This window comes from Martes martes (assembly GCF_963455335.1).
Source record: "Martes martes genome assembly, chromosome: 1".
Lineage (NCBI taxonomy): Eukaryota > Metazoa > Chordata > Mammalia > Carnivora > Mustelidae > Martes > Martes martes.
The window spans coordinates 1635127-1658795 of NC_137888.1; the positions used below are offsets into that span (position 1 = coordinate 1635127).

The following is a 23669-nucleotide window of genomic DNA, read 5'->3' on the forward strand; positions in this document are numbered from 1 at the left end:
AGGTGCGTGTTTGTAAACACATTCAACAGACTTCTGGAAAGGTGAGAGCACGCGGTAGGGAGGAATGTTAGCCACCAAGCAGGGAAAGGAGGCTGCGAGCATCCAGCCCTCGCAGACACGGGCGCCCGGCGAGATGGCCTCAGGGGTGTGACGCGGCCGCGGGTGGCCCCTCGGGGGTGGGACAGAGAGCGCAGGCGCACGCGCCCCGCGGCAGGACGGCGCTGGTGCACACGGTGGCCAAAACCGTCCGCCAAATAGAGGAAAAGGGGACTCGTGTACTTTAAAAAGTGTACAGATGCCGAAAGCCCACAGACGGAAAGGAAGAACTATCATAAATGGCAGGTGCAGGAAAAAAAGAAAAGAAGAAAATCCGGGGACTTGGTGAAACCATGTCGGTCAGACAGTGAACTGTGGGTACTCAAAAGGCCAGTGCGCTGCGTGAGCTTCGTGGCAAGCCTTAAGAAAAACGTGAAGAATGCCGGAACAGGCAACATTAGATTCGAGAAAACACGTAACTGCAGATACGGAAGTCATCAACGTTATCCTGTAAAGGAGCAGGAAAACAGAGTAAATGAACAAAAGAAAAGGAAACCACCAAGAGCCCCGTCTGGATTGTAAGTGCGGTCGCCGTGGTGCTGCCCTTGTTGGAGTCAAGGTGTTTTTCTTAGCTATGAGGATCCCGCTGTAGAAATGCTGGAACGCGTCGTCTCTCAGGGAAACACAGGCAGAAGGATCTAGAGCGAAGGTCGTGTTGACGGTGCACGTCCGGAGCGCTCCAGAGACACAAAGTCGACCCAGGCGCACGCGGACGTGCAAGGGAAGCAACGGGACACATCGGCACCCACGGGGCGTCCAGGCGCAGCGAATGTCTGGTCGAGTTTTCTGTAGGATCGAAACGTTCTAAAAAATGCCGCAAGAAGGCGGCTCAAACACTTTCACGAATGAGACCCGGGTTGTTAAGACCAAGTCTTGCATTCCTAGAGCGCGGCCGAGCGTGGAGCGCACCTGAGTTGGTTCCGTGAGGCGAGCGTGACCTTCACATCACCCTAGGATCAAGAGGGCAAGTTCACGAGCTGACGGCACGTTGCCAAATGCCAGGACGCCCGGCGGAGCCCGGAGAGGCACAGTCTGGGCGCATCGAGCTTCCAGCCTGGGGAGAAGCACACGTGTGATTCCGAGCATCCGAGGCCCCGGAGGAGAGGCGGCGGAGGTGTGCCGAGAGCCCCCGACAAGGAGGCTTTCCCCAGAGAAGTTAACCAGGCGAGGAGGACGAGGTGCGCAGAAAGAGCCGAACCTGCGAGCAGCCCTGGTGGGAGGAGGCATATCGGGGCGGGCTGGAGCCGGGAGGGGGCCGTGTGTGTGGGGGTGACACTGCAGCGGGGGGTCGGGCAGCCTCAAACCCCAGGGCCTTGTAGACCAGGCCCTGAGCACTGTCTCCATTTGGGGACTGCTGGAAGGCGGAAGGGAGACCAGTCTGTCCGGGTTGGGTTCTGCAGACACTGCCCGCATCGGAGGAGGACCAGAGTGTGCAGGAGACAGCTGGGCACTGACAGTGTGGAGTGAAAGTGGTGGACCAGAAGGTGACAGGGTGGGGGAGGGCAGAGGTGTTTGGGGGTAAACCCAGAGGGCCTCCCCGAGGGAGGTGTCAAGGATGAGTTCTGGGTTTCTGGTCTGGAGCCCTGCGTAGGGACCATTGGATGGTGGCTTCATGACACCCAGGAGGGTGTCAGGTGAGAGCCCCGTGCTCAGGACAGAGGCGGGGCTGCGACACATGTTTCTCGGCCTTCCGCGTTTAGGGGACGATGGAGCCTGATGGGCCAGCTGCGGAGAGAGCAAGGAGAATGTCACAGGAAAGCAGCGTCCTCGACAGAATGCTGGTGGGGTCCCACAGCGTATGACAGGAACACGCCCCACGATCCCTGTGCTCTACACCGGGGACGTAAGGGCGGCTCGGCGCTAGGGACGAGAGCTCTGTGACTAAGTGCACTGGCAAGTCAAGATAGAAAACGCACGAAGTCATATCAGTTGATGTGCAAAAGCATCTGAGGGGAACAAACGTAGTGACCGGAAGGGGCCCCTGCCCCTCAGTGTTCACAGCAGCGACGTCCACGACGGCCGGACTGCGGGAAGAGCCCGGACGGCCGTCGGCAGGTGAACGGACAGAGAAGACGGGGTTCGTCTACACAGCGGAATGTGCCTCGGCCGTCAGAAAGGGAGACGTCCTGCCCTTTGCATTGGCGTGGATGGGCCTGGAGGGGATTGTGCTGAGTGAAATAAGTCAGTTAGAGAAAGACAATTATCATATGTTTTCACTCGTATGTGGGGTTTAAGAAACAGCGCAGAGGACCACAGGGGAAGGGAGGGAAAACGGAACGGGAAGTCATCAGGCAGGGAGACAAACCATGAGACACTCTTAACTCTAGGAGACAAACAGGGTTGCTGGAGGGCTTGGGGAATGGGGTGACTGGGGGACGGGCGTTCAGGAGGGCACGGGATGGGATGAGCACTGGGTGTCGTAGGCAGCTGGGACTCCCTGACCTCCACCCCTGAAACCAATAATACACTGTGCGTTAACTCCACTGAATTTAAATAAACAATTGAGCAAACGTGTGAGAAAATGCAGTGGTCATCCCAGAGAAGGAACACAAATTGGTACCCGTGTTACAACGGAGGAGCCAAAGTTACTGTTCTTGGCAGGCAGTAGTTATCCAGAAAAACAGGAGATCCTAGAGCCCTTAGTAAGTTTCGGGTTGCTGGATACAAGACAGTTGTACTAAAATGAACCAGTTTTCTTTATACCATCAGTAACTGATTATGGGCAGAAATAGGGGGGGATGATATTCATCATGATGATAAGATTATAACCCACGTAGAGGACACTTAGAGGAACAATTTGACAGAAAATGTGCTGGACGTCTACACTCGAAACTATAAAGACTTCTTGATGAACTTAGTGCAAGGACGGGACAAATGAGAGACGTCCGTGTGTCCGAGTGGGAAGACGTCGTATCATCACTTATTCTGTAAACGTATCGCCGTGCCAGCAGGTAATGCTCTGGTGTTCTTGGCTGTTCGATTTTGGAGGTAGAAATGAGGACCCATCATTTTCAAAGCTCACATGAAAGAGAAAATATGAAAGAGAGAAAGAGAAGCACCGACCCGGTTTGGAAGCGAGGAAGCTGGTGCGTTTGCCTCGGTCAGAGCTACGGGCCCGTCCTGTACAGGCCGCGAAGAGGGCTGGCAGAGGAAGCGGCCGGGAGACCGCAGGACAGAGGCGCATGGAGCAGTTCCAAGCGTGTGCCGGGCCTGATCCGTCATACCTGTGACATCTCCAGGTGGCGGGGAAAGGAGAGGCGTTCGGGGAAGGGAGCGGAGCGCGGGTCGGTGCGTTCCAAGTATCCCAGATCCCAGCCGGACGGAACAGGCAGCGCGGCGGCGGGGCGTCTGGAAGCCGTGCTCGGAGACCCACCGTCTGCAGGGAAACGTTGGTGACTAAATAAAAATATTACACACTTGCAAGCGGCAGAAAAATTGTTTACATTCACGGATCAGAAAAGAAGCCGTAGGGGAATGTCTGCCGCCACCCTTTATCCGGACAGAGGGTCACTAGCACACCAGGCAAAGGACTCATCCCGCAACGAGAAAAACAAACGCGTTCTCTCTGTCGGTGACGAGGCCCGTCTTACCACGTCACTTCTGGAATGGGATTCCCGCCCGCCGTCCTGCGGACAGTGGCCCCGTAGCTGACGGGGGCAAGGCTGGGCCCTGGGAGGGGACAAGCTTGCCAGGCACCTGTCTGAACTCACTGTCCCACGCCAGGCACACTTCCCTCCCCAGAGACCGTTTCAAACATCCTTAGAGCCGGGGTCACTAAATGTCACATTCTGGTTTCCATTCCGGAGGAATTGCTACGTCTTTACGGAGAGCCCCGAGGTTCAGTGATGTCCCTAAGGGACAGCTTAGTCTAACAGAACCCCAAACTGCGCAGTTGTTGACCTCAACGTCTAATTTCTCGAACCTGCACGTACCGTTTCAGATCTCCCCTTTGCCTGTGACTTCCCCGCCCCTTCCTGGAGAAAGCGTCATTCCCCGCGTGGGAGATGTTGGCCTGGGAGAGGCGGGCTCGCTCCCGCCACACGGCAATGCGTTGTTGCCACGTAAGGAGGTCCGTGGTGTGCAAGCTGGTGGACTGACCTGTGTCCCCCGCAGAGCGACTGAGGCCCTCCTCGGTCACCACGGAAGACGAGGGGAGCAACGGTCTGCACCTAAGTCAAAGGAGATGTTCGTGGGGGGCTAGATCCCTGTTCTCCCTCTGGAGGCCTCGAGAGCTCCCGCCGGCGTCCCGGGCAGGTTGAGCCCCTGTCCTGCTAGCGACCGGGTAGCTACTGAGCCTGGGTCCCCAGCACGAACCCCGCTGTGTAAGCCTCCGGCAGGGGTGACTGATCACAGGGTAGCCCCCCATCTGGGGTGTGTGGGGGGACCCGCTGGTCTCAGCGTCAGCACGACGTCTGGGGCAGGCGGGGAGGGACGGCCAGGGAGCCGGGAGGAAAGGACTTCCTTTCTTGTTGTGGCGGGCTCTGGGGTCCCAGGGAGGGACAAGGGCTCCGGCGTACGTGTCCCCTCCTCCCCCTCACCAGCGCCTCCGAGCCCGTGGGCCGCACACCTCTGCACACGCACGGCTCTATAGGAGTCACATCCGGCCGCTCACTTACTGGCTCTCCCCGCCGCGCAGGTCTCCCTGCACACGTCCTACAGACGTGGAAATCACAATTTGGAGCACTTAGGTGGCTTGTCCGGGGTGACATGGGAACCAGTCTAGGGAAGGAAGCTCTGAGCTTTCTTCTGTGTTCGGGCACGTATTTTTCTAGCCGTAAACACGGACGGGTTTCCGCTGATGAGCCCGTGTTCCTCTCTGATGGCGCCACTGGTGTTACTGGCTCGAACGTGACAGGGACACTTTCCTGGAGGGGCTCAAGGGTCCTTCAGACCCAGTTCTTAAAACGGGATGCCTGGTCACTTACCGACAGTCCAAGGTCAGCAGGACACGGGGGGTCAGAGGTCAACAGTCAGGTGCAGAGGTCAGCAGGAGTCACAGGGATGGGGCTTGGGTCTGTGTCCTGTGGGAAGTCCCCTGTCTTCCTGGCCCGTGACCACCCAGGGCCCCCGAGACCCCCAAATTCTCGCCAACAGGAAGGAAGAGAGCGAGACTCTGTCCGTTCATCTGAGACAACTGTCCTTTCTCCAAGGCGAGGCCTCTGATGGCGGAGGCGTCCCTCCGTCCTCCTACAACGGGCGCCTGCCCGATGGGGTCAGGAAGGCTCCGTCCGTGCGCTGGGCTGGCGGGGGTCCCGGGGCGGGGCTGAGGGAGGCCACCAGGGTTCTGGGTGCTGTCCGGCCGTTCACGGGCAGCCTCTCCAGGTTTCCCTCCAAGAACCTCAGTCAACCGACGTTGGATGAGTAGGAGGAGGGCGTTTGCTCACAGCTGCTGGAGGTGTCTGTCTGTCTGTCCGTCTCTCCAGCCACGGGCCGCTTCATGCAGAGCCTGGGACATTCTCCCTCCCTCTCTCTGTCTCTTGTCTCTCTCATCTCCGCCGCCCCCAGGCCCCCCAACAAGCCCAAGCCCAGGGCCAGCCCCCGTCACAGACACCCGTGGGTGAGCCCCAGACCTGGGGACGGTGCCATGGCACTGTCCTTCGGCAGCGAGGAAGACGGCCTTCAGGCGCCCGTAACAGGGGTCCTCCTGACCCGGGGACGCCTCCGGCACCAGCAGGAGACTGCGATGTAGGCCCGGTTTGCCCACGCCCCCCACGCCCCAGCACCCCCCACGCCCCGGAGAGGGGTCGGCAGGCTCGGTGCTTTATTAAAAACAACAATCACACTTAAGAGCTGTCCTGCCTGGGGCAGCATGTCGTGTCCCCTGCGGTTTTGGGAGGTCAGACCTGGGAGGCTCCCACCGCCCTGTGCCTGGCGCTCCCCTCCCCCGGGCGGTCCTCCCCGAGTCTCCTCATTAGCTGTTCCTGGGGAGGACTGGCTCCCCTCCGGAGGGGAATTCCTGAAACCCAACAGTTGACAAACCCACACACCCTGGGGAGGGCCGGGCACCAGATAAAAGCCGTCCTCGAAGCGGGGCCCCTCCTGGGGACGGCCGCTGTCAGCGGAGCCGGGCAGAGGCTCTGCGCCCTGGCCCCCGGCGGGCGTCCTCGGGCAGGCAGCCCCGGACCTGCACCCGAGGAAAACAGGTTCTCGGAGTTTTTCTGGTTTGCTCCCAGCTCTCCACTGGACGATCTATTTCTGTCTTTCCTTTGGGAAAAGCGTGCTTTGTCAATGAGTCATCGCCGCGGTGTGGGGTTGCTGTCACCTGTCACCTGCACGGCAGGACCCGAGCCCGTGTGGAGATGAGCTAGGCTGCGGCTACGACCGGCCAGCACCGGCTGCCCCGCCCCCCGACAGAGCCCGCAGAAGCCTTCCCGCCCTGTCCCTGTCACAGGACTCAGGCATGTGGCCGTCACAGTGACTGTCCCCCGGGGGGCTGGCCCACCCGTCCGAGGAGCAGCTGCCTCCCCGCGGGCCGAGGGCAGGGCCGCTGGATGGAGCTTGGGACCCGGACCCCTCATGTCTGTCCTGCTGATGCTGTGTGTGGCGCTCTCGGCCCTGGTGACCCCAGGCCGAGGCACCCGGAGATGGGAGCCCTGCACAGGTAAGGGGGTACAGAGATGGGAGCCGGGAGGGGTGCCGGCCAGGTGCGGGTCAGAACCGCGTCCTGTCCCCTGTCCCTGGGCGCCCGGGTTGGCTCCGGAGGCGCCAGCAGCCCACCCGGGGGACGGGGAGGGGGAGGCAGAGGCGGAGGTGGAAGGGACAGGCGTGGAAACGCTAACCGGGCGGGACCGGTTCAGAGCGAGGACCCGCCACCATCTGAAGGCTTCACAAGTATGTACCTGTGGAGCGTCCTGGGGAAGCGCCTCGCACCTGTTCCAGGAATGAGGCGGCCCCTCGCAGGCCGCAAGCCCAGAGAACCCCAGGTCTGCACTTAGCACAGTCCGGCCCCCCGCCCCGGGCTGGCTGCTCCGGCCCGCAGCCCCGGGCTCTCACACCAGCACCGGCTCCTCTGAGGCGAGGTTCCTCTCCCCCCAACCCCCGTCGACGCGCTCATGACCACATCACCACATCTTCCTGGAGTTTCCCCCGAGAGATTTTATTTATCAAACCCGACATTAAGAACAAAGCAACAGGGAAAGGAGCCTGGTAGCCGGGGGCCCGCCGAGCGCGTGCGGCCTCCCCCGGAGGTCAGCGGCGGCCGGTTCGCAGCCCGCTTCCAGTTCTGTTTGCAAATGACCCGTCCCGGGTGCCCTCCTTGCCGTAGCTCTTCGCGCTGATGGCCCTTGGTTCCCAGTGACGTGACCAGGAGACGACCGAGGCTGACCCCACTTGGGAATGCTTGGCTGGGTGTCCAGGGCAGGTGGGGGCGAGCAGGCCCTGGGGGGCACTGGAGCAGCGGCCGTGGGCAGGGTGGGGGGCAGGACGGAAACCCCCGCGCCCCCCCGCTCTGAGCTCCCGCCTGCAGTGACTGCCTTGGGACTCAGGATTTGCAAGCGACACCGGAGCCAAGTCAGCCTGTGGCCAAGCCAAGTCCCCTGGCTTCAGAGGACAGAAGGCTGCAGAGCAGAGCAGAGGCCGCACGCGGGTGCTCGGGCCCACCAGCCCCACAGGGACCCGCAGGCAGCAGCGAGCCCAGCTGCTGTCCCGAGCACACGGCAGTCTCCGTGCTGGGCATGACTCACGGACATGTACCTTCACGCTCCCGTCAGCCCTGGGAACGGCGTCAACCCGCACAGTAATAATACAGCTTATTTATAAAGCCCGCCCCCTCTGCCCCGGGGGCTGCTGCAGATAGTTAAAAGATGACCCAGTTATAAACACCGGGGACTCGGGAGGGAAAGATAAAAGACGGTAAATAATATTGAACTGTGCTTGGAGTCTGTCCAGCACACTTGTGCATGAAGTCAGGACTTCAAATGGTTAAAAAAATCACTTTGATTCCATTCCGTTTTGAAAGGCCCCTGAGCTTCCCCTGCGGGGTGGGGTGGGTCGGCCTCTGGGCCTCCCGCATGGTCTGTGCCGCTGCGCTTGGGGGAGGCACCCGGCGCCTTGGCGGCCACCACGCTGGGTTCTGAAGGCCTGGCCCCGAGTCTGGGACACCGATGAGTCTGGAGCAGTGACCAGCGGGGGACCTGCCGTTCCCAAGGGCTCCTGTGAGGGGTGCTGTGGGGGGGCTGGGCGGCTCTGATGCCCGGAGCCACCTCGCACTGCCGTTCTGGAGGCTTGACTGGAAGGCGGTGGGGGGGCCGTGGGCTGGGGTTTCGGGTGTCCCCACCCCGCGGGGCGGCAGAAGTACCCTTACACCTGAACCTTGGAAAGACGGAAAGAGCCAACGTGGCACTGGGGACGGTCGGTGGGCCAGAGTGGCCTAGCGGTTGGGAGAACAGGATCATTGAGTCTGGACGGCCTCGAGTTCACGGTGGAGGAGGCGTGGGGAGGACGGCCCGGGGGGCTGGGGCGTGGGGGGAGGGCCTCGTCTGTGCGGCTTCCAAGGCAGGAGCTGCGCGCTGGGCAGCTGGGGCGGGCCCGGGGTCTGGGCGGGAGAGCTGGCCGGGCTCGCGGGGGAACCGCGGCCAGGGTCACGCCGGCGCTCGGGCTGGTGCGCAGCGCACCTGTGCCCTTCTGGGGGCTGGGGCGCACCGCTCGCAGACACCCCTACAGGTCGGGGTTCTGGCGATGGGGAGATTGGGTTCAGGGTCTACGCAGCGGGTGGTGCAGACCCTCGGCTGAGGGGCGGGGCCTGGGGACCGGCCTTTCTGCGTAGGCGCAGGTGCATCAGAAGATGCGTCGGGTGCCCGAGAGCCTGCGCCCAGCCGGACAGATGACGGGGCAGGCGGTCAGCAGGAACGAGGCCACCAGGGGGCGGGTGGGAGGAGCAGGCCAGGGAACCGAGTCTCAGGGTGGGAGAGCGGAAGGGGCAGAGGGGCTGGGGGCTCAGGCATGTGGGGTGTCGGGGTGGGCTCCCGGGGGGGATGAGCGGACAAGGGGGCAGGCGCGACGCTGGGGTGAGATGCCTCTTCCAAGCTGTGGGTCTCCCTGACGGCGGGAGCCAGCCTCAGTCGTCTGACCGCGGGCCCGAAAGCCGCTCCGCCGGCTGGGCCACCTGCTTCGGACAAGATGGTCGGGACGGGGTCCCCAGACCCTTCCTAGCTCCTGCAGGCCATCCATGTTCTGGGCCACATGGCGCGCGTGGTGCTAGGAGGGTGGCCGGGCAGTCCTGGGAGAGACGCCTGGGTGGGCGCTAGTCAGGGGAGCGGCAGCTGTGGGTGGGGAGGGCTGACGCTGGGCAAAGTGTCCTCCGTCCCACACCCAGCTTGTTTGCACAGGGACGGGAGGCCAGGGCGGTGGGAGTCTGTGCCACCCGTAATGGGCACGGCTGGACCTGGGACTGGGGTCACTGGCAGCTCCAAGGGTCCGGGACAGGGACGGGTGGGGGTAGGGGGCACCGATCGGAGCTGCCGCAGGGGTCAGGAGCAGTGTCTGGCCTTCTGTTTCCTCCCGGCTTGGTGCTCCCGGGAATGTGGATACCCGGGAGCACACGTGGGGGCGGGGGCTCCTCTCCAGGACCCGGCCCTGGTGACGCTCAGAACCTAGTCTGCGAGCGTCCCTTCTCCGACCCCTTCTGGCCTCCTTCATCTGCTCAGTCTCCAGGGCGGATGGTGCTGTGCCCGCCGTCCCCAGTGGTGCAGCCCGCCCCTCGCTCAGACCACTGCCCCACCAGCCCACAGAGGCCCAGCGGCTGCCACCTCCCCCAGCACTAGAGGGGCCCGGGGGGGGTGCTCAGAGCAGGAGACCTTTTGGGGGACCGTGGGGGACCCCAGAGGCCTGGGTGCAGGACTGGATGGGGTGGTCAGACCTCCTGGGCGGGGTGCCTGTGGGGAGCCCTTCACGCCTGCAGAAAGGACCCACAGCACAAGGGAACAGATCTGCATTTTCAAAGCTATGTGGGGGTGTGGGGGCCACGGGGGAGGGGGCCCAGTAGGCAGCGTCAGGCCCCTTTGGCGTTTGGGGGGCAGGAACCCCTCCCCCGACCGCTGGGCTGCTCTCAGGAGTCACCGACTTTGTCCTGAGGCTTCTTCGCCGGAAGCGTGCAGGAGGGGGTGCGTCCCAGTCGGGAGCCCTGGGGAACCCCGGCCCCTCTGGGAGGCCCTCGCGCCGGTTCCTGCACGATGCCCCCTCCCCGCGGCTCCTGGGGCCAGGCGGGAGCCTCTCACCCTCCTGCACCGGGAGACCGCGTCTGTGTCCCGCGGCCCTGGGTCCGGTGCCCTGGGCGGCCTCCCGCTCAGCCCGGAGCGCGCGGTCCGCGGGGTGCGGGGAGGCTTCCGGGCGGGGTGCGAGCAGCCGGAACCCCAGTCCCATCTGGGCTCCGCACCCCTAGGCCAGCCTCGTAGGGCGCTGGGCAGCAGGGCCCCCCAGGGCTGGGAGCTGGTGGCAGCGGTGGGGGGGGGCTGTCTCTGCACGGGTCGGAATGAGGCTTTTCGGGTGCAGGTGCAGGTTCGGCGACTCGTCCTCCGCAGGAGACCCCGCTGCACCCCTCGCCTTCGTCCCTCCCACACGCACCCCAGAGACAAGCACCCCCCGTGCTCCCGCAGCAGAGGAGGCCGTGCCCCAACCCGGGTGTCCCACGGGGGCCGGGCTGTCCCCCTGACGCTCGTTTCTAAAGACCCTTTGGCCAGGGCACTTTTCGTCTGCACAGACGTTAGGAAGCAAAGACGGTTCCTTCTTACTGGAACCTCGTGCGCCGCGTCGGGTCCCTGGTCTGGATCTGTGTCCTCGGCCTTTCCCGCAGTAAGACCGCAAGCCCCGCGGGCTTCCAGTCTGGACTTGGTCTCCGGCCGCGCGCCCCGCCCCTCCCTTCCCACCCCATTAGCCTCCCCCCCCCCCCCGCCCCAGCCCCCCCCCCCCCCCGCGCTCCTGGCGGATTCAGAGCTCCTGCTTGGGGGCTGTAGAGCGTCCCTTTCTCTCCGCCTCCTGAGTCTGGGGGAGCGATGGGGACCTGGTCCCTGGATACTGCCCTCCGCCTCCTAACCCCTTGGATCCGCCCGAAGGCACCTGCGGCCCGGGGGCTCAGCGAGCGAGCGGGCCCCTCTGCCCGCCCCCGCCGATGCCCCCGTGCTCGCCAGGCGGGGGGGGGGGGCATTCGGCGGTGGAAGCGGGTCCTCCGGGTCCCCGACGACGGCGGGGGGACGGTGGGGCAGCAGGGGCCGGGGGGACTCAGACCCCGGCACGCGGGAGGACCGGCGGGGCCGGTGGCGTCAGCGCCCGCGAGTGTGAATGTGTGCATGTGAATGCGTGTGCGGGCGTGTGCCCGTCTACGACCCTGCGCGGCGGGGAGAACAGGGGCGACCCCCACTGATGACATTTGTCTCACTGAGTTGGAGGCTCCGCTGGGCCTTTGCGGCCCCAGGTGTAGGACCTCCCGGGGCGGCATCTGACGCAGGGCTGCGGCTGACCGGCCGGGGTGCAGCAGGCCGGGGGCCCCTTGTTGCGCGTCTGGGGTCACCCCGGGAGAGCACCGGAGCTGGTGACAGAGTGTCAGTGATGTCCCCGCAGAGCCAGAGGCACCCGCGTGCAGGCCGCTAGGCTTTGGGGGCTCCTTTCTGGTTAAAGTGGCTGCTCTTGGCCCGGTGTGTGCTCCCAGTGAGCAGTGGGCTCCCCCGTGTTGTGGGTCGGAATTTAGGGCCCTGAATGTTTCCTGACTCTGACGCAGCCCCCACCCCCGGGAGGGAGGCGGAGGGGAGGCGGGAGCCAATCGTGCAGTGCCCGGTTGGGTGCCCACGAAGCCGCCAGCATCCTGCCTCCCGCTCCCATCTGCACGAGAACCCGCTGCCCCCTTTGTTAAAGCCCTCGTGGGAAAGGGAGCGTCTCACGGCATCACGTGCTTTAAAAGTATTTTGATAACTGTGTTTTCACACACTCATCTCCCCTCGAAATCTAAGTGTCGTGCTGGACACATTTCAATACCCGTTTCCGGCAAGGGTCTTGGGTTTCGCCAGCAGGCTAAGGCACAGGGGCGGGGTGTCCCCGGGCACCGGGGTTGGGGGGCAGGAGAAGCTGGCCGCGGGGAGCCGCTGAAGCTGTAGAGCAGGTCATGGTGGGCCGAGTCCCGGGGGGTTTCTGGCCGCGTGACTGCAGGGAGGATTGATTTCTCACACGCTCTCCTCCCTAGCAGGGTCTCAGGAGGGCAGGGGCAGGGGCCCCAGGGAAGCAGAGGGGAGGACTGCCACCTGCCTGAGCAGCTCCAGAATGTGGGAGGGGGACTGTAGGACACGAGGCTGTCCTCAGCCATTCACACGACCCGGTTGTAACTGTGGGAAGGCTTATCCAAGGGGGGCATTCACTGTCGACCTCCTCCCTTTGGGGAATGGCTTGCGGCATCTCATGACCTCCTGGGAGGGGGTGGTGTGCTAGTAACGGGCCAAGATCCAGAGCTGGAGGGAGCCCCGGGGAGAACGGAGGCAGGGGGCTGCAGGTTAGGACGTGACTCTGTCTAGGAGTGGGGCCTGGGTTCAGGAAGCTTCAGGAAAGGGGTGGGGGCCGCGTCCAGACTCGCCTCGATGGAAAACCCCCAGAGGGTGGCAGGCCTGGGCCTCAGACATCAGTGTGGACCCTTGAAGTCGCTTAGCCTCTGGCGTCTTTCTCCTGACCTCTTCCACTCCAGGCTGGGCCCGGGCCTGGGGCCGGGGACAGAACGAGTCCCTGGCCTGGGCCGGCAGAGACAGGCAGGATCCGGACCTTGCAATAAAACCCTGAAGTTCAAGGGGAGGCCGAGGGCTAGACTCCGGAAGCCGGCGGTCCGCAGAAAAGTTCCACCCCAGCTGTGGCCCCGGGAAGGCTCTGGCCAGCGTCCTCCTCGCCCAGAAGTGAACCTGCGCCCCGCCTCCTGGTGCCAGACCACCCGGGGAGACAGAGGCCTGGGGCAACGGGGCCCTCTCGCCCAGGGGTCTGCTGTCCAGGAGGCTGTGGCCACCTGAGTCCTGAACACTCAGGCGGGACACCTGGCGTCCCTGCAAGTGTGTCCAGTTCGCTCAGGTGTGTGTGGGGAGGAGGCGGACAGCTTTCAGGAGGGGCAGAGATGGGGCAGGAGGCACCGCAGTCAAGAGCGGGGAGGGCTGTGTCAGATTCATCTTGGCGTGGTGCGGAGGCTGCAGGCGGCCTCTGCCCTGGTTATTAGTGTCCGAAGATGGTTTGTGCCACACGCACACCAGCACTTGTGCTGGGTTAGATCCTGAAGGAGGCAGGGGGAGAGCTGGGGGTGCCCACTGAGCCTACTGGCCCCGGGGAAGATGGACCCCGTCAGCAGCAGGACTTCTGGGCCGAGGCGGGCACGCAGCAGGCCTGGCGGGAGCCCACGGGGCGGCAGAGCAGGGACACGCAGGAGGCCCGGCGGCAGCAGCTGGGCTGGCAGGAGGAGGAAGGGGCACAGCAGGAGGAGGCGGGCACGCAGCAGGCGGGCCTGCACACGGGGCGGCAGAGCAGGGACACGCAGGAGGACGGTCTGCAGCAGGACGAGGGCTGGCAGCAGGAGGGGGCCGAGCAGGGGGAGGGCCCGGAGCAGACGGGGGTGCAGCAGACGGGGGTGCAGCAGACGGGGGTGCAGCAGACGGGGGTGCAGCAGACGGGCTTGCAGCAGACAGGGGTGCAGCAGACGGGCTTGCAGCAGACAGACACACAGCAGTCTTCCTGGCAGGGGGAGGAGCTGCAGCAGGAGGGCTGGCAGGAGCTGGTGCAGGCTGGTTGGCAGGGGCTGGACCCACAGCTCGCAGGGGTGCAGATGAGGGTCAGGCAGGAGTCTGGGGCACAGCAGCTGGGGTCACAGCAGGTGGGGGCACAGCAGGGGGGCTCGCAGCAGCTCTCTGGGCAGTCGTCCACCTGCCAGGAGTCGGGGCAGGAGTCACAGGAGCCGGGCAGGCAGACGCGGCAGCCGTAGCTCCGGTCGCTGGAGCAGACGGACAGGGTGGACGCAGCCATGGTGGGGACGGTGGGGCTGGAGGAGGCTGTGAGTGTGAGTGTGAGTGTGAGTGTGAATGTGTGAGTGTGTGTGAGTGTGTGAGGCACTTGGGCTCACTTTTATAGCCCTCCTCTGGTTGCGTGTTTTTCCCGCAGAGGCTCGAGACACCACCTCTTCCTTGCTGGCGCCGCGGCTGGCTGCCAGGGACCCCTCATTAGCGCTGGTTTATTTTCCCAGAAGATGCCCTCCAGCTCGTAAAAGTCCGCACGAGTGTTGGGTCCTGGCTGATCTACTGAGGGGCCACGCGAGTACCAGGCGGCGGGGGCGGGGGGGTGGGGAGCCGGGCAGGTGGGTGTAGCGTGCGAGGGCGTCTTTCAGCCCCTGGACACCGGCCTTGGGGTGTGGTGACTGGCATTCTGACCTCAGGAATAACTCCTGGTGTGGGAGCCCGTCTCTGGGGCATGGGATCCCCGTGCTTCTGCATTTGTCACCAAGTGCACAGAGACGAGGGGAGGCTGGTGATACCTGGGGGGCTCTGCCCGAGGGTAGGGCTGGCCGTCCCTGCCTCGGAACCCGGCTCAGCCGGGGGATGAGCAGGATTTGTGGGGCGGGTTGACGTGTGTAGGCGGTGGCGGGGGTGGGCCTGCGCCTGCCAGGCCACCATCATGCTCGGGGCGGGTCTCTTTCTAACCTGTGGGCTCTCAGGACCCTGGTGGCTCTGACCACGTGGTCGGCATGGTGGGGCCGGGCAAGAGGCTGCCCCCCCCCGCACCCCCCCAGGCTGGCTCGGCTCCACACCCCCCCCCACGGCTGTCCTACTGGGTGTCTTGCTGCATTTCCTTCCGCCTCCTGTCCCAGCTCCCTCCCTCTGTCACTCAGACTCCCCACGCCTTGGCCCTGGAGGCTGAGGCTGTCCGTGAGCCCTTGGGACACCTCTGTGGGACACTCAGTGTCCAGGAAACAGCGACTTCAAGTTTCTTCGTACCAGGCACGGGGATGGGAGGGGTGGGGCAAGGGTGGGACGGGGTCTCGGCCGGAGTAGGGGAGGGGAAAACGGACGGGTAGCAGGCGCCGGGGCCTGTGGAGGGACGCTCAGGGTGACAGCGAGGCAGCACGCGGGGGTTCTGTGATGTCTCAGCCGCTGTGGAGGGGTCTGGCAGCCCTGCCGAGGGGTCTGGCGTGACTGGGACGGTAGGCGGACTCTCAGAGGCTGCACACACACACGCACGCACACACACACACACACACGCACACACGCACACGCGCTCACACACACACACACACGCAAGTGTGTTTGGGGGCGGCTGGACCTGACTCCTTAGAAGGCTGTGGATTTCTTTTATTGCAATTATTATCTTACGTTGTCTCAGTGACGCTTTTAACCCACTGAGCCACCCAGGCGCCCCGGCAGTGACGCTTTTAAACAGAATACTTAGAAATCACGAAAGCGCTGCTTGTCACAGCTTTGACCAAATGTGTGCATTTGTTTCCTGTGGCTGCTGTGACCCGTGATCACACCCTTGACGCTTTAAAACAACAAAACGTTCGTCTCCACGGTTCTGGAGGCCGGCGGTGTGCAGCTGGCTCTGCTGAGCCGAGATTGGGGAGTGGGCAGGGCTGCGCCCCCTCGGAAGGTTGTGGAAGGAGGAGGTCCCTCCTGCCCCCTCCAGCTTGGTGGCTCCGGCCTCCCTGGCGTGCGGTCACGTGTGGTCATGTCACCTCCTCCTCGTCTGCGTGAAAAGGAGGAGGGAGCCCCACCTCTCTGGTATGAGGACACCTGTGCCGGCGTCTAGGACCACCCCCCCCCCCCGCCCCAGCCCCGGCTAGCCTGGGATCCTCTGCTCCGGGCATCAGCCATTGCAGTCACCCCGCCAAGACCTCTTTCCGCACAAGGTTGCGTCCCCAGGTTTGGGATTCAGGTGCGGCTGTCTTTGGGGCTGTTGTGCGCCCCATCCCACAGCGGGCCCTGTTTTCTCCGTATGGCCCCGTGCCCGCCACGGCTGTGGCTTCATTGTCTCTGTCCCCTCCCTGGCAGGATGGGATCCCAGGGCGCCCGTGTCGTAGGGTCATCTGAGGATGATGTCATTTAAACAGGGCAAGACCCGAAGGTCCACAAAGCATCCTGAAGGCAGGGGCAGGCCACTCCTGCTGGCCGAATTGGCTCTGAGGCTGCGTCGTGCGGAACGGCGGGTACCCAGGTACCCACGAAGCTGGAAAAGCCGTGATGCGTTTTGCTAGAAAGTTCGCAGCTGCTGTCCAGACCAGAACGTGCACGGCAGGGCCCGGGGCTTCGGGTCCCCGAGGGCAGTCCCTGTCTAGCCCTGAGGGGAGGTTCACAGCAAATTCTGGGACATGGGGCAGGTTCTGGGGAACCCGAGGGCCTTGCCTGGGCCCCGCTGGAGCTTCTTCCAACAGGAAACCGTTGACAGGCCCTGGCCCGCGGCTTCAGCTAATGCTGAGCCCCGGGAGGTCCGTGCTTTCTCCTCACGCTCAGAACTCAGGGCCAGGGCAGGGCCGCACAAGGACAGGGGGTCTTTGCGGCTCCTATGCCAGTGGCTCCCCTCCCCACCCGGCCACTGCCGTGATGGTGAGCCACCCCGGAAGATGGGGTCCCCTCTCAGCCATCAGCTTCCCATCGTCTTTCTGCAAGATCTGCATCTGCTAGACGAAGTGTCCATGTTCTTCCCAGAACTCACTCTGTCGAAGAATGTGCACGCGTCCCTGGGAGTCCTCAAAGCAGGTGGCTTTTCCTGTCCAGCCTGGTCTGTTGGCACCTCTGGGGTCCTCATCGTATCTGCCCTGAGAGACCGCTGTCCGGGGAATGGCCAGGGGAGAGGCAGACACGGACCCCAGAGTCCTCTGCCTGGTGGAGCCACAAGCCGGGCGCTGGAGAGGGGCTGGGGCTGGAGCCATCTGGCCTGCAGAGCCGCCACGCCCCAGGGAGGCCAGCTGGAAGGTGCTAGTTCAGCTCAGGGAGGCTAGACTCAGCTTCTGGGGGGATCACATCTGGAGGTGGGTATGTGGCCTGGAGCCTAGGAGAGGCCTCTGGCTGGACGTGTCAGCAGAGCGAGCCGAGGGGTCTCAATGCCGTAGCAGGGTAGGGGTGTGAAGGTCACGGTGAAGAGCCCCGGGAAAGTCAGAGAAGTGAGGGGTGGCAGGGCATTGTGTTCTGGATCCCGAGGTCCGGCTCTGCAGGGACAGGCCCACAGGAGAGGGGACAGGAGTGAGACTAACTTTAGCATCGGGTCTTTGGAGTCTGGGCCGGGCAGGGGCAGGGGCTGGGGTGTGGGAGGATGGGGGGGAGGGTGTCTCAGTGGAGAACAGGAGGCTCTGCTCTGAAGGGGGCACAGGCAGTGCCGGGTCGGGACAGTGGGGAGGTCTAACTGGCATTAAGGTAGGAAGGGTATGGGCTTGTGTGTACAGACCCGGCCGGGGGCTCCACAGACAGGCTAGAGAAGGAAGGAGGGGCCGGGGGCTCGGGTGGCAGAGCCAGGGTGCTTGCTGGGGCTCCGTATCCTCCCGCCCTCCCTGCTCAGGGTATGCTGAACCCCGTGTCCTGCCAGGCTCCCTGCAGGGGGAGACATGCCAAGGTCACTGTGCCTGGGATTGGCTGCCGCTGCGTCCCTGAGGCTCTACCCATCAGGCAGACCCATCAGCTTCTGGGACAGGGGCTGCTGGTGTCATGGCCGTGGCCATGGTCGCCATGCCCGGGACTGGTCCCGATCCTGTGGGACAGGAGTCCTGTGCCAGGCCAGTGAAAGGGGGGGCCCAGAGGAGGCACAGGTGTGGCCGAGGATGGGTGGGGCAGCAAGGGCACCGGGCGGCTGCCCCTACCCCCACCTCGATGGGGGACTGGCTAGCCACCCAACTAGAAATGGTCCAAAGAGAGCCACGTGCCATCAGGGTTAAGTTCAAACTCTGTTTATTGGGTTGATCCAAGCAGCTTCTGAGGATGTGAGACCAGTGAGGCCTCCAATGTGGACGTGGTCCCTAGGCTTGACCACTGGACCTTGGGAGCAGTGAGGCAGTGGGTATGGGAAGGGTCATCCTCAATCGAATGGGAACCCCCTTTCCTGGCCTGAGAGGAGGGGGTGCTATCCACATGTCACAGGGGTTCCTGAGAGACAGACCCTAAAGCAGCTGGGAGGCCAGCAGGGGGAGAGCTGGGGGTGCCCACCGAGCCTACTGGCCCCGGGGGAGACGGGCCCCGTCAGCAGCAGGACTTCTGGGCCGAGGCGGGCACGCAGCAGGCCTGGCGGGAGCCCACGGGGCGGCAGAGCAGGGACACGCAGGAGGACGGTCTGCAGCAGGACGAGGAGCAGGGGCTGGGCTGGCAGCAGGAGGGGGCCGAGCAGGGGGAGGGCCCGGAGCAGACAGGGGTGCAGCAGACGGGCTTGCAGCAGACAGGGGTGCAGCAGACAGGGGTGCAGCAGACAGGGGTGCAGCAGACGGGCTTGCAGCAGTCTTCCTGGCAGGGGGAGGAGCTGCAGCAGGAGGGCTGGCAGCTACACTGCTGGCAGCATGAAGAGACTGAGCAGGGGGAGGTCTGGCAGCAGACAGGGGTGCAGCAGACAGGGGTGCAGCAGACGGGCTTGCAGCAGACAGACACACAGCAGTCTTCCTGGCAGGGGGAGGAGCTGCAGCAGGAGGGCTGGCAGGAGCTGGTGCAGGCTGGTTGGCAGGGGCTGGACCCGCAGCTCGCAGGGGTGCAGATGAGGGTCAGGCAGGAGTCTGGGGCACAGCAGCTGGGGTCACAGCAGGTGGGGGCACAGCAGGGGGGCTCGCAGCAGCTCTCTGGGCAGTCGTCCACCTGCCAGGAGTCGGGGCAGGAGTCACAGGAGCCGGGCAGGCAGACGCGGCAGCCGTAGCTCCGGTCGCTGGAGCAGACGGACAGGGTGGACGCGGCCATGGTGGGGGCGGTGGGGCTGGAGGAAGGTGTGAGTGTGAGTGTGTGTGTGTGTGTGTGTGAGAGAGACGGTTGGGGTGTCTGGGGTTTATATACATCTGAGGGCTGTGTGCTTCTGTCACGAGGCCCCGGAAAGCCTGTTTCCTTGTTGTGGGAGCAGGTCCCTGAGGATTCGGGTCACGGCCCACAGCAGGTGCTCATCATTCATGACCCGGGAGGGGCAGCGGCTCCTGCTCCCACCCTCACCCCTGCTCCCAGCATCTCTCTGGGGCTCTGTCCTATTCATCCCCTTGCTTCTCTACACTCAGAGGAATCATACACATATTTTGTTCTCTTTTTTTGCATATATCATATTTATCTGGGGATATAATTCTCTCCTGAGTTCTTGAACCCATGAATGGCTAGAAGCCGTATTTTTTTAGTGCATCAGCTGGCGCGTGTGTAATCGGTCTTCATGCCAGCAAGTATTTTGAGCAGCTTTGTACATGTCAACTCAGTGACCCTTACAACAACCTCGTGAACCTGCTGTGCCCACTTTACTGATGGGGAAACTGAGGCACGAGTAAGCACTTGCACCACACACCACACAAGTGCGCAGAAGAGCCGGGTCAGAACCCGCGGCGCATGTTCTCTGCCATGAACGCCGGAGCCCCGGGAGGCAGAGAGCCATCTGGCTTCTGGGAGAGGGTCATCGAGACCTGCTGGTGTTGGAGTCTGGGCAGGTGCACGGCGGGTGCCCGGCAGCCGGAACCACCTGGAAAGGAGCTGCTTCTAGGAGAGCACCAGGACTTGGCTCAGTTATGGCAGGAGCGCGCACAAACAGTGGGACATGAGGTTGCGGGAGGCAGGTCGTTGGTAAGAGCGAGACTTAGCCCAGCTGGGAGCGGGGAAGGGGGGAAGCTGCTTGGGGTCGGAGAGTCTGAGGGGAGGAGCGGCCAGGGAGAGTGGGCAGCTGGGCAGGGGTGCCGTCTGCAGGGGTCCTGGGTGTGGGGCGGGCGAGCTGCATCAGTGGGAACAATGCGGCCCCAGCTCTTGGGGAAGGAGGGGTCTCGGGTGCCGAGTTCTGGCCAACCTGAGGGGGTCTGAGCCTAGTGGAGCATGGCCAGGGGAGGCCCCTGCAGGTGGCCTGGCCGGGACCCCCAGCTTTGTGCGGCGATTGCCGCTGACTGCCCCCCATCGCAGCGGGAGGTCTGAGAAGTGTGCAGGAGACGGCGCAGGGCCGCGGTCTGTGCTGGGCAGACCCACCTGCAGTGGCCCCTCGGGTCCAGAGAGAGGGGCCCTGGGAGGGGCCAGGGACTGAGAGCACCCAGAGGCCTCAGGAATGGAGGGAGAGCCAGGCAGCTCCCCACAGTTTGGGGTCCCCTTCTGGAGGCGGTGAGGGGCATCTCTGGGGAGCCTGGGGGCCCCCAGGAGCCTGACTGGAGCCCAGAGCTTGAACGTGGTGGGGTGTGGCTGATGACGGCGGAGGGCCTGGGGTGGGGGTTGCTGGTCCACGGGCCCCTCCTTCCTGAGCTGAGGCGGGTGCGGGGGCCGGGTTCTCTACAGCAGCTCCCAGAGGGCATGGGATGGGACACACGCGGCCACGGTCAGTGGACAACATGGCCAGACACGAGTGACCAGCGAGAAAGGCAGATTTAATGGAGGGTCACGCGGTAGGACTGATGTTGCTGAGCAGCCGGGAATTCACAGCGAGATGGGGAGGAAAGGGGAAGAGGGTCTTTGCTGGGCGGCCACCTGGGTTTGCGACGGGCCCTCTGGGCGGAGGCCCCTGGCTTCCAGATGGACCCGGCCGGCCCCGTCTTTCCTGACGTGGCATTTCAAAGTGGGGGCTTCGTGAGAAACACCCGCTGCCTCGGACAGATGGGGGCCAGCCTTCTGGGGAGGCCTGTTGTCCAGTGTGGGGTGGGGCTCATGGGAAATCCGTTCGGGGGTCTGAGCTTTCCAAACGAGTGCTTGGGGGCGAAAGCTTCTCCATCTCTCAGTCCTCGTCTCGGCCTGCAGCTGCCCACGCCCCTCCGACGCCTGCAGAAGGCACACTTGGGCCCTGGGAGGCCGGCGGTGCTCATACCCATGGCCGTCCAGCGGGTGAGGCCTCCGAGGGCCACGGTGAGGAGCCGTCCCACCTCGCTGGGGAGCAGGTGTGCGTAGCCAGAAGGTTATCTCGAGTTGAGTCGCCTGGACGCGGCCCTGTGCCCACGGGCGGGAGCTCCGCTGACACTCCCTGCGCGTCTCAAAGATCACAAGCACGCGTTGTTCTGTGACATTTGCCAAAACTGTGTTCTTCTGTTCCATGCGCCTTAAAAATTCTTTCAACTGCGTAAAATGTATGTAACATAAAATTTGTCATTTTACGTATTTTTAAGGCTAGTTTAGGGGCCCTAAGTACATTCCCATTGTGCAACTGTTGCCTTCGTCCATCTTCAGGACTTTACCATCATCCTGATCTGAAGCTCTGTCCCCACGAAACACCACCTCCCCGTTCCGCAGTCTCCCCAGCCCCCGGCACCCCCACCCTACTCTCTGTCTCTGAGTCTGGGTCCTCAAGTCCCTCCTAGATGTGGAACCGGACTCTGTCCCTCTGCGACGGGCTCATTTCACTCAACATCACGTACTCAAGACTCTTCCAGGAAGCAGGTGTCGGCCCTGCTTTCAGTTCACGGGGGAAGAGCGTGCCACAGAATGGATGGCCATGTTTTGTTTGCCCGCCCGCCTGTCCTTGGGCCCCGGGGTTGCTTTTACATTTTGGCTGTTGTGAATAATGCTGCAAAGGTCGTCTGAAACCCCTTTATCCTTTTTTGGGTGTATTCTTAGGAGAGGAATTCCTGGGGGCATATGGAGAGCGCCCAAGTGTTCCCACAGAGATGCCCCCTCTGTATTCTCATGGGCAATGTTTGAGGGTTCCAGTCCCTCCACATCCTTTCCAACACCAGGTCCTTTTCTTCCTTTTCTAATTACAGCCCTTCTGCAGAGTGGGAAACAGTACTGTGGTTGGATTTTCGTTTCCCCGATGACTAATGACGTGGGGCATCTCTTCATGCGTGCTCTGACCATCGTCCGACTTTGCGGGGAAATGTCGGCTCACGTCCTCTGCCCGGTGTCAGGCCCGGTGGCTGGTCTCTTTGGTGCGGAGTTGTACATGTTCTGCGTGTATTCTGGATGTCAAACTCTTACAGATACACGATTTGCAGATATTTTCGCCCATCCTGTAGATTGTCTTGTCACTTCCTCGATGGTGTCTTTTGAGTCACTAAAGTTTTGAATTTTGGTGGCGTCCAATTTATGTTTTTCTTTTGATCTTCCTGCTTTGGTGTCCTTGCTACAAGGGCATGGTCAGTTCCAAGGTCAGAAATTGTTTCCCCCGTGTTTTCTTCTAAGGCATTTTGGTTTTAGCTCTTACGTTTGGAATGTTTATCCATTTTTAGTTAATCTTTGTATGTGGGGTGAGGTGGGGGGTCCAACTTAGTTATTTTGCATGTAGAAATCTGGCTTTTCCAGCAGCATTTCTTGAGAAGATGATTTCTTCCCCTACTGAATAGTCTTGAACCCTCATCAAACACCAGTTGGACATAAATACACAGTGCATCTCTGGATGGTGGCTCTACTCCGTCAGCCTGTATGTCTGTCCTTTGCCACCTGGTTTAGTCGCCACACTTTTGCGGTAAGTTTTGAAATCAGTGATTGTGAATCCTCCAACGTTCTTCCTCTTTTCCAAGAAGACTCTATTCTAGGCCCCTATCAGTTCCTTATGGCTTTGAGGATCAGGCTTTGGGCTTTCGATACGATTCCATTGAATCTGCAGGTCGCCTTGGGCGGTCCTGTCCCCTTAACGTTGTCTCCCATCCATGAACATGGGATGTCCTTCCATCCACACCCGTCGTCCCTGGCTCTTGCAGCACTGTACCACAGTTGTCTGTGTACAAGTCTTCCCCCCATGGTTAAATTTATCGCCAGGTATTTTATTCTTTTAGATGCGATTTTCCCTGCTTTAAAAAAATGTTGAAAAGCAGATGACTGCATGAAAAAAAAGACATGTCACTCAGTTTTAGAAAAACACACGTGCTTATTTAATATGTCTATGACCAATGACGGGCTGTCATGTTTGCTGCTCACTTGCACGCTGTTTACACTCTTCTGTCCCCTATGTCTGTTTATGACATGCTTCTGTCTGGAGGCACAGGCTGCATCCCAGTCCCAGGACTTTGTGAGCTCCCTTCCTGAAGTTTGTTGCATGCAGCGCTGTTAATGGCAAGTCTGAGGCCGGTCTGATTTTTATTTTTCCGCAGATGACTTCTGTTTGTTTTGTTCTCCGGGGAAGCTTTTAGGAACCACTTATTATCCCTCATGTTCAGCAATTTCTACAGGATGTGTCTGGGTTTTCCCCATTCATTTTTCTTGGCATCGGTTAGTCTTTTCAAACCTGGAGGCCGTGTCTTCCACTGTGGGACAGGTTCCTCCCCAGGGACGCATTTCCACATCCCCCTGTGTCCTCACTGTTCTCCCTCCAGGAATCCCAAATGGCAGAGGCCACACCCCCGGGGCGGGTCACTCATGCTGCTTCCTTTTCCCTCATACTTTCTACCTCCTCAACGTTTTGCTCTAAGTTGGAGGGATTTCTCAACCTCACCTTCAAGCCCCTCTATTTAATTCTAAATATCAACAGTACATTTGATATCTATGACTTTTGGGGGGTCAGTTTTCTAAGTGTACCTTTTCACA

General features: G+C 62.2%; 3 protein-coding genes across 3 annotated transcripts in view; 1 reads left to right on the top strand and 2 right to left on the bottom strand.

The window, feature by feature from the left end:
• Positions 1-6612: 6612 nt before the first annotated feature.
• TSPEAR (thrombospondin type laminin G domain and EAR repeats) overlaps positions 6613-23669 on the top strand; it is a gene marked incomplete at both ends in the record, with an annotated part of 162195 nt that continues 145138 nt past the window's right edge. Inside the window, one exon of the mRNA XM_080797667.1 lies at positions 6613-6697. Coding sequence (XP_080653793.1) covers positions 6613-6697 — 85 coding nt within the window. The remainder of the gene's footprint in view (positions 6698-23669) is intronic.
• LOC308339258 (uncharacterized protein) lies at positions 13393-14123 on the bottom strand (the record flags this gene model as incomplete). The annotated part of the gene is made up of 1 exon (XM_080797739.1): positions 13393-14123. The coding sequence occupies exon 1, from the start codon at positions 14065-14067 to the stop codon at positions 13393-13395; it is 675 nt and encodes a 224-aa protein (XP_080653865.1). The 5' UTR covers positions 14068-14123.
• Positions 17960-18956, bottom strand: LOC308339238 (uncharacterized protein; the record flags this gene model as incomplete). The annotated part of the gene is made up of 1 exon (XM_080797702.1): positions 17960-18956. The coding sequence occupies one exon, from the start codon at positions 18954-18956 to the stop codon at positions 18258-18260; it is 699 nt and encodes a 232-aa protein (XP_080653828.1). The 3' UTR covers positions 17960-18257.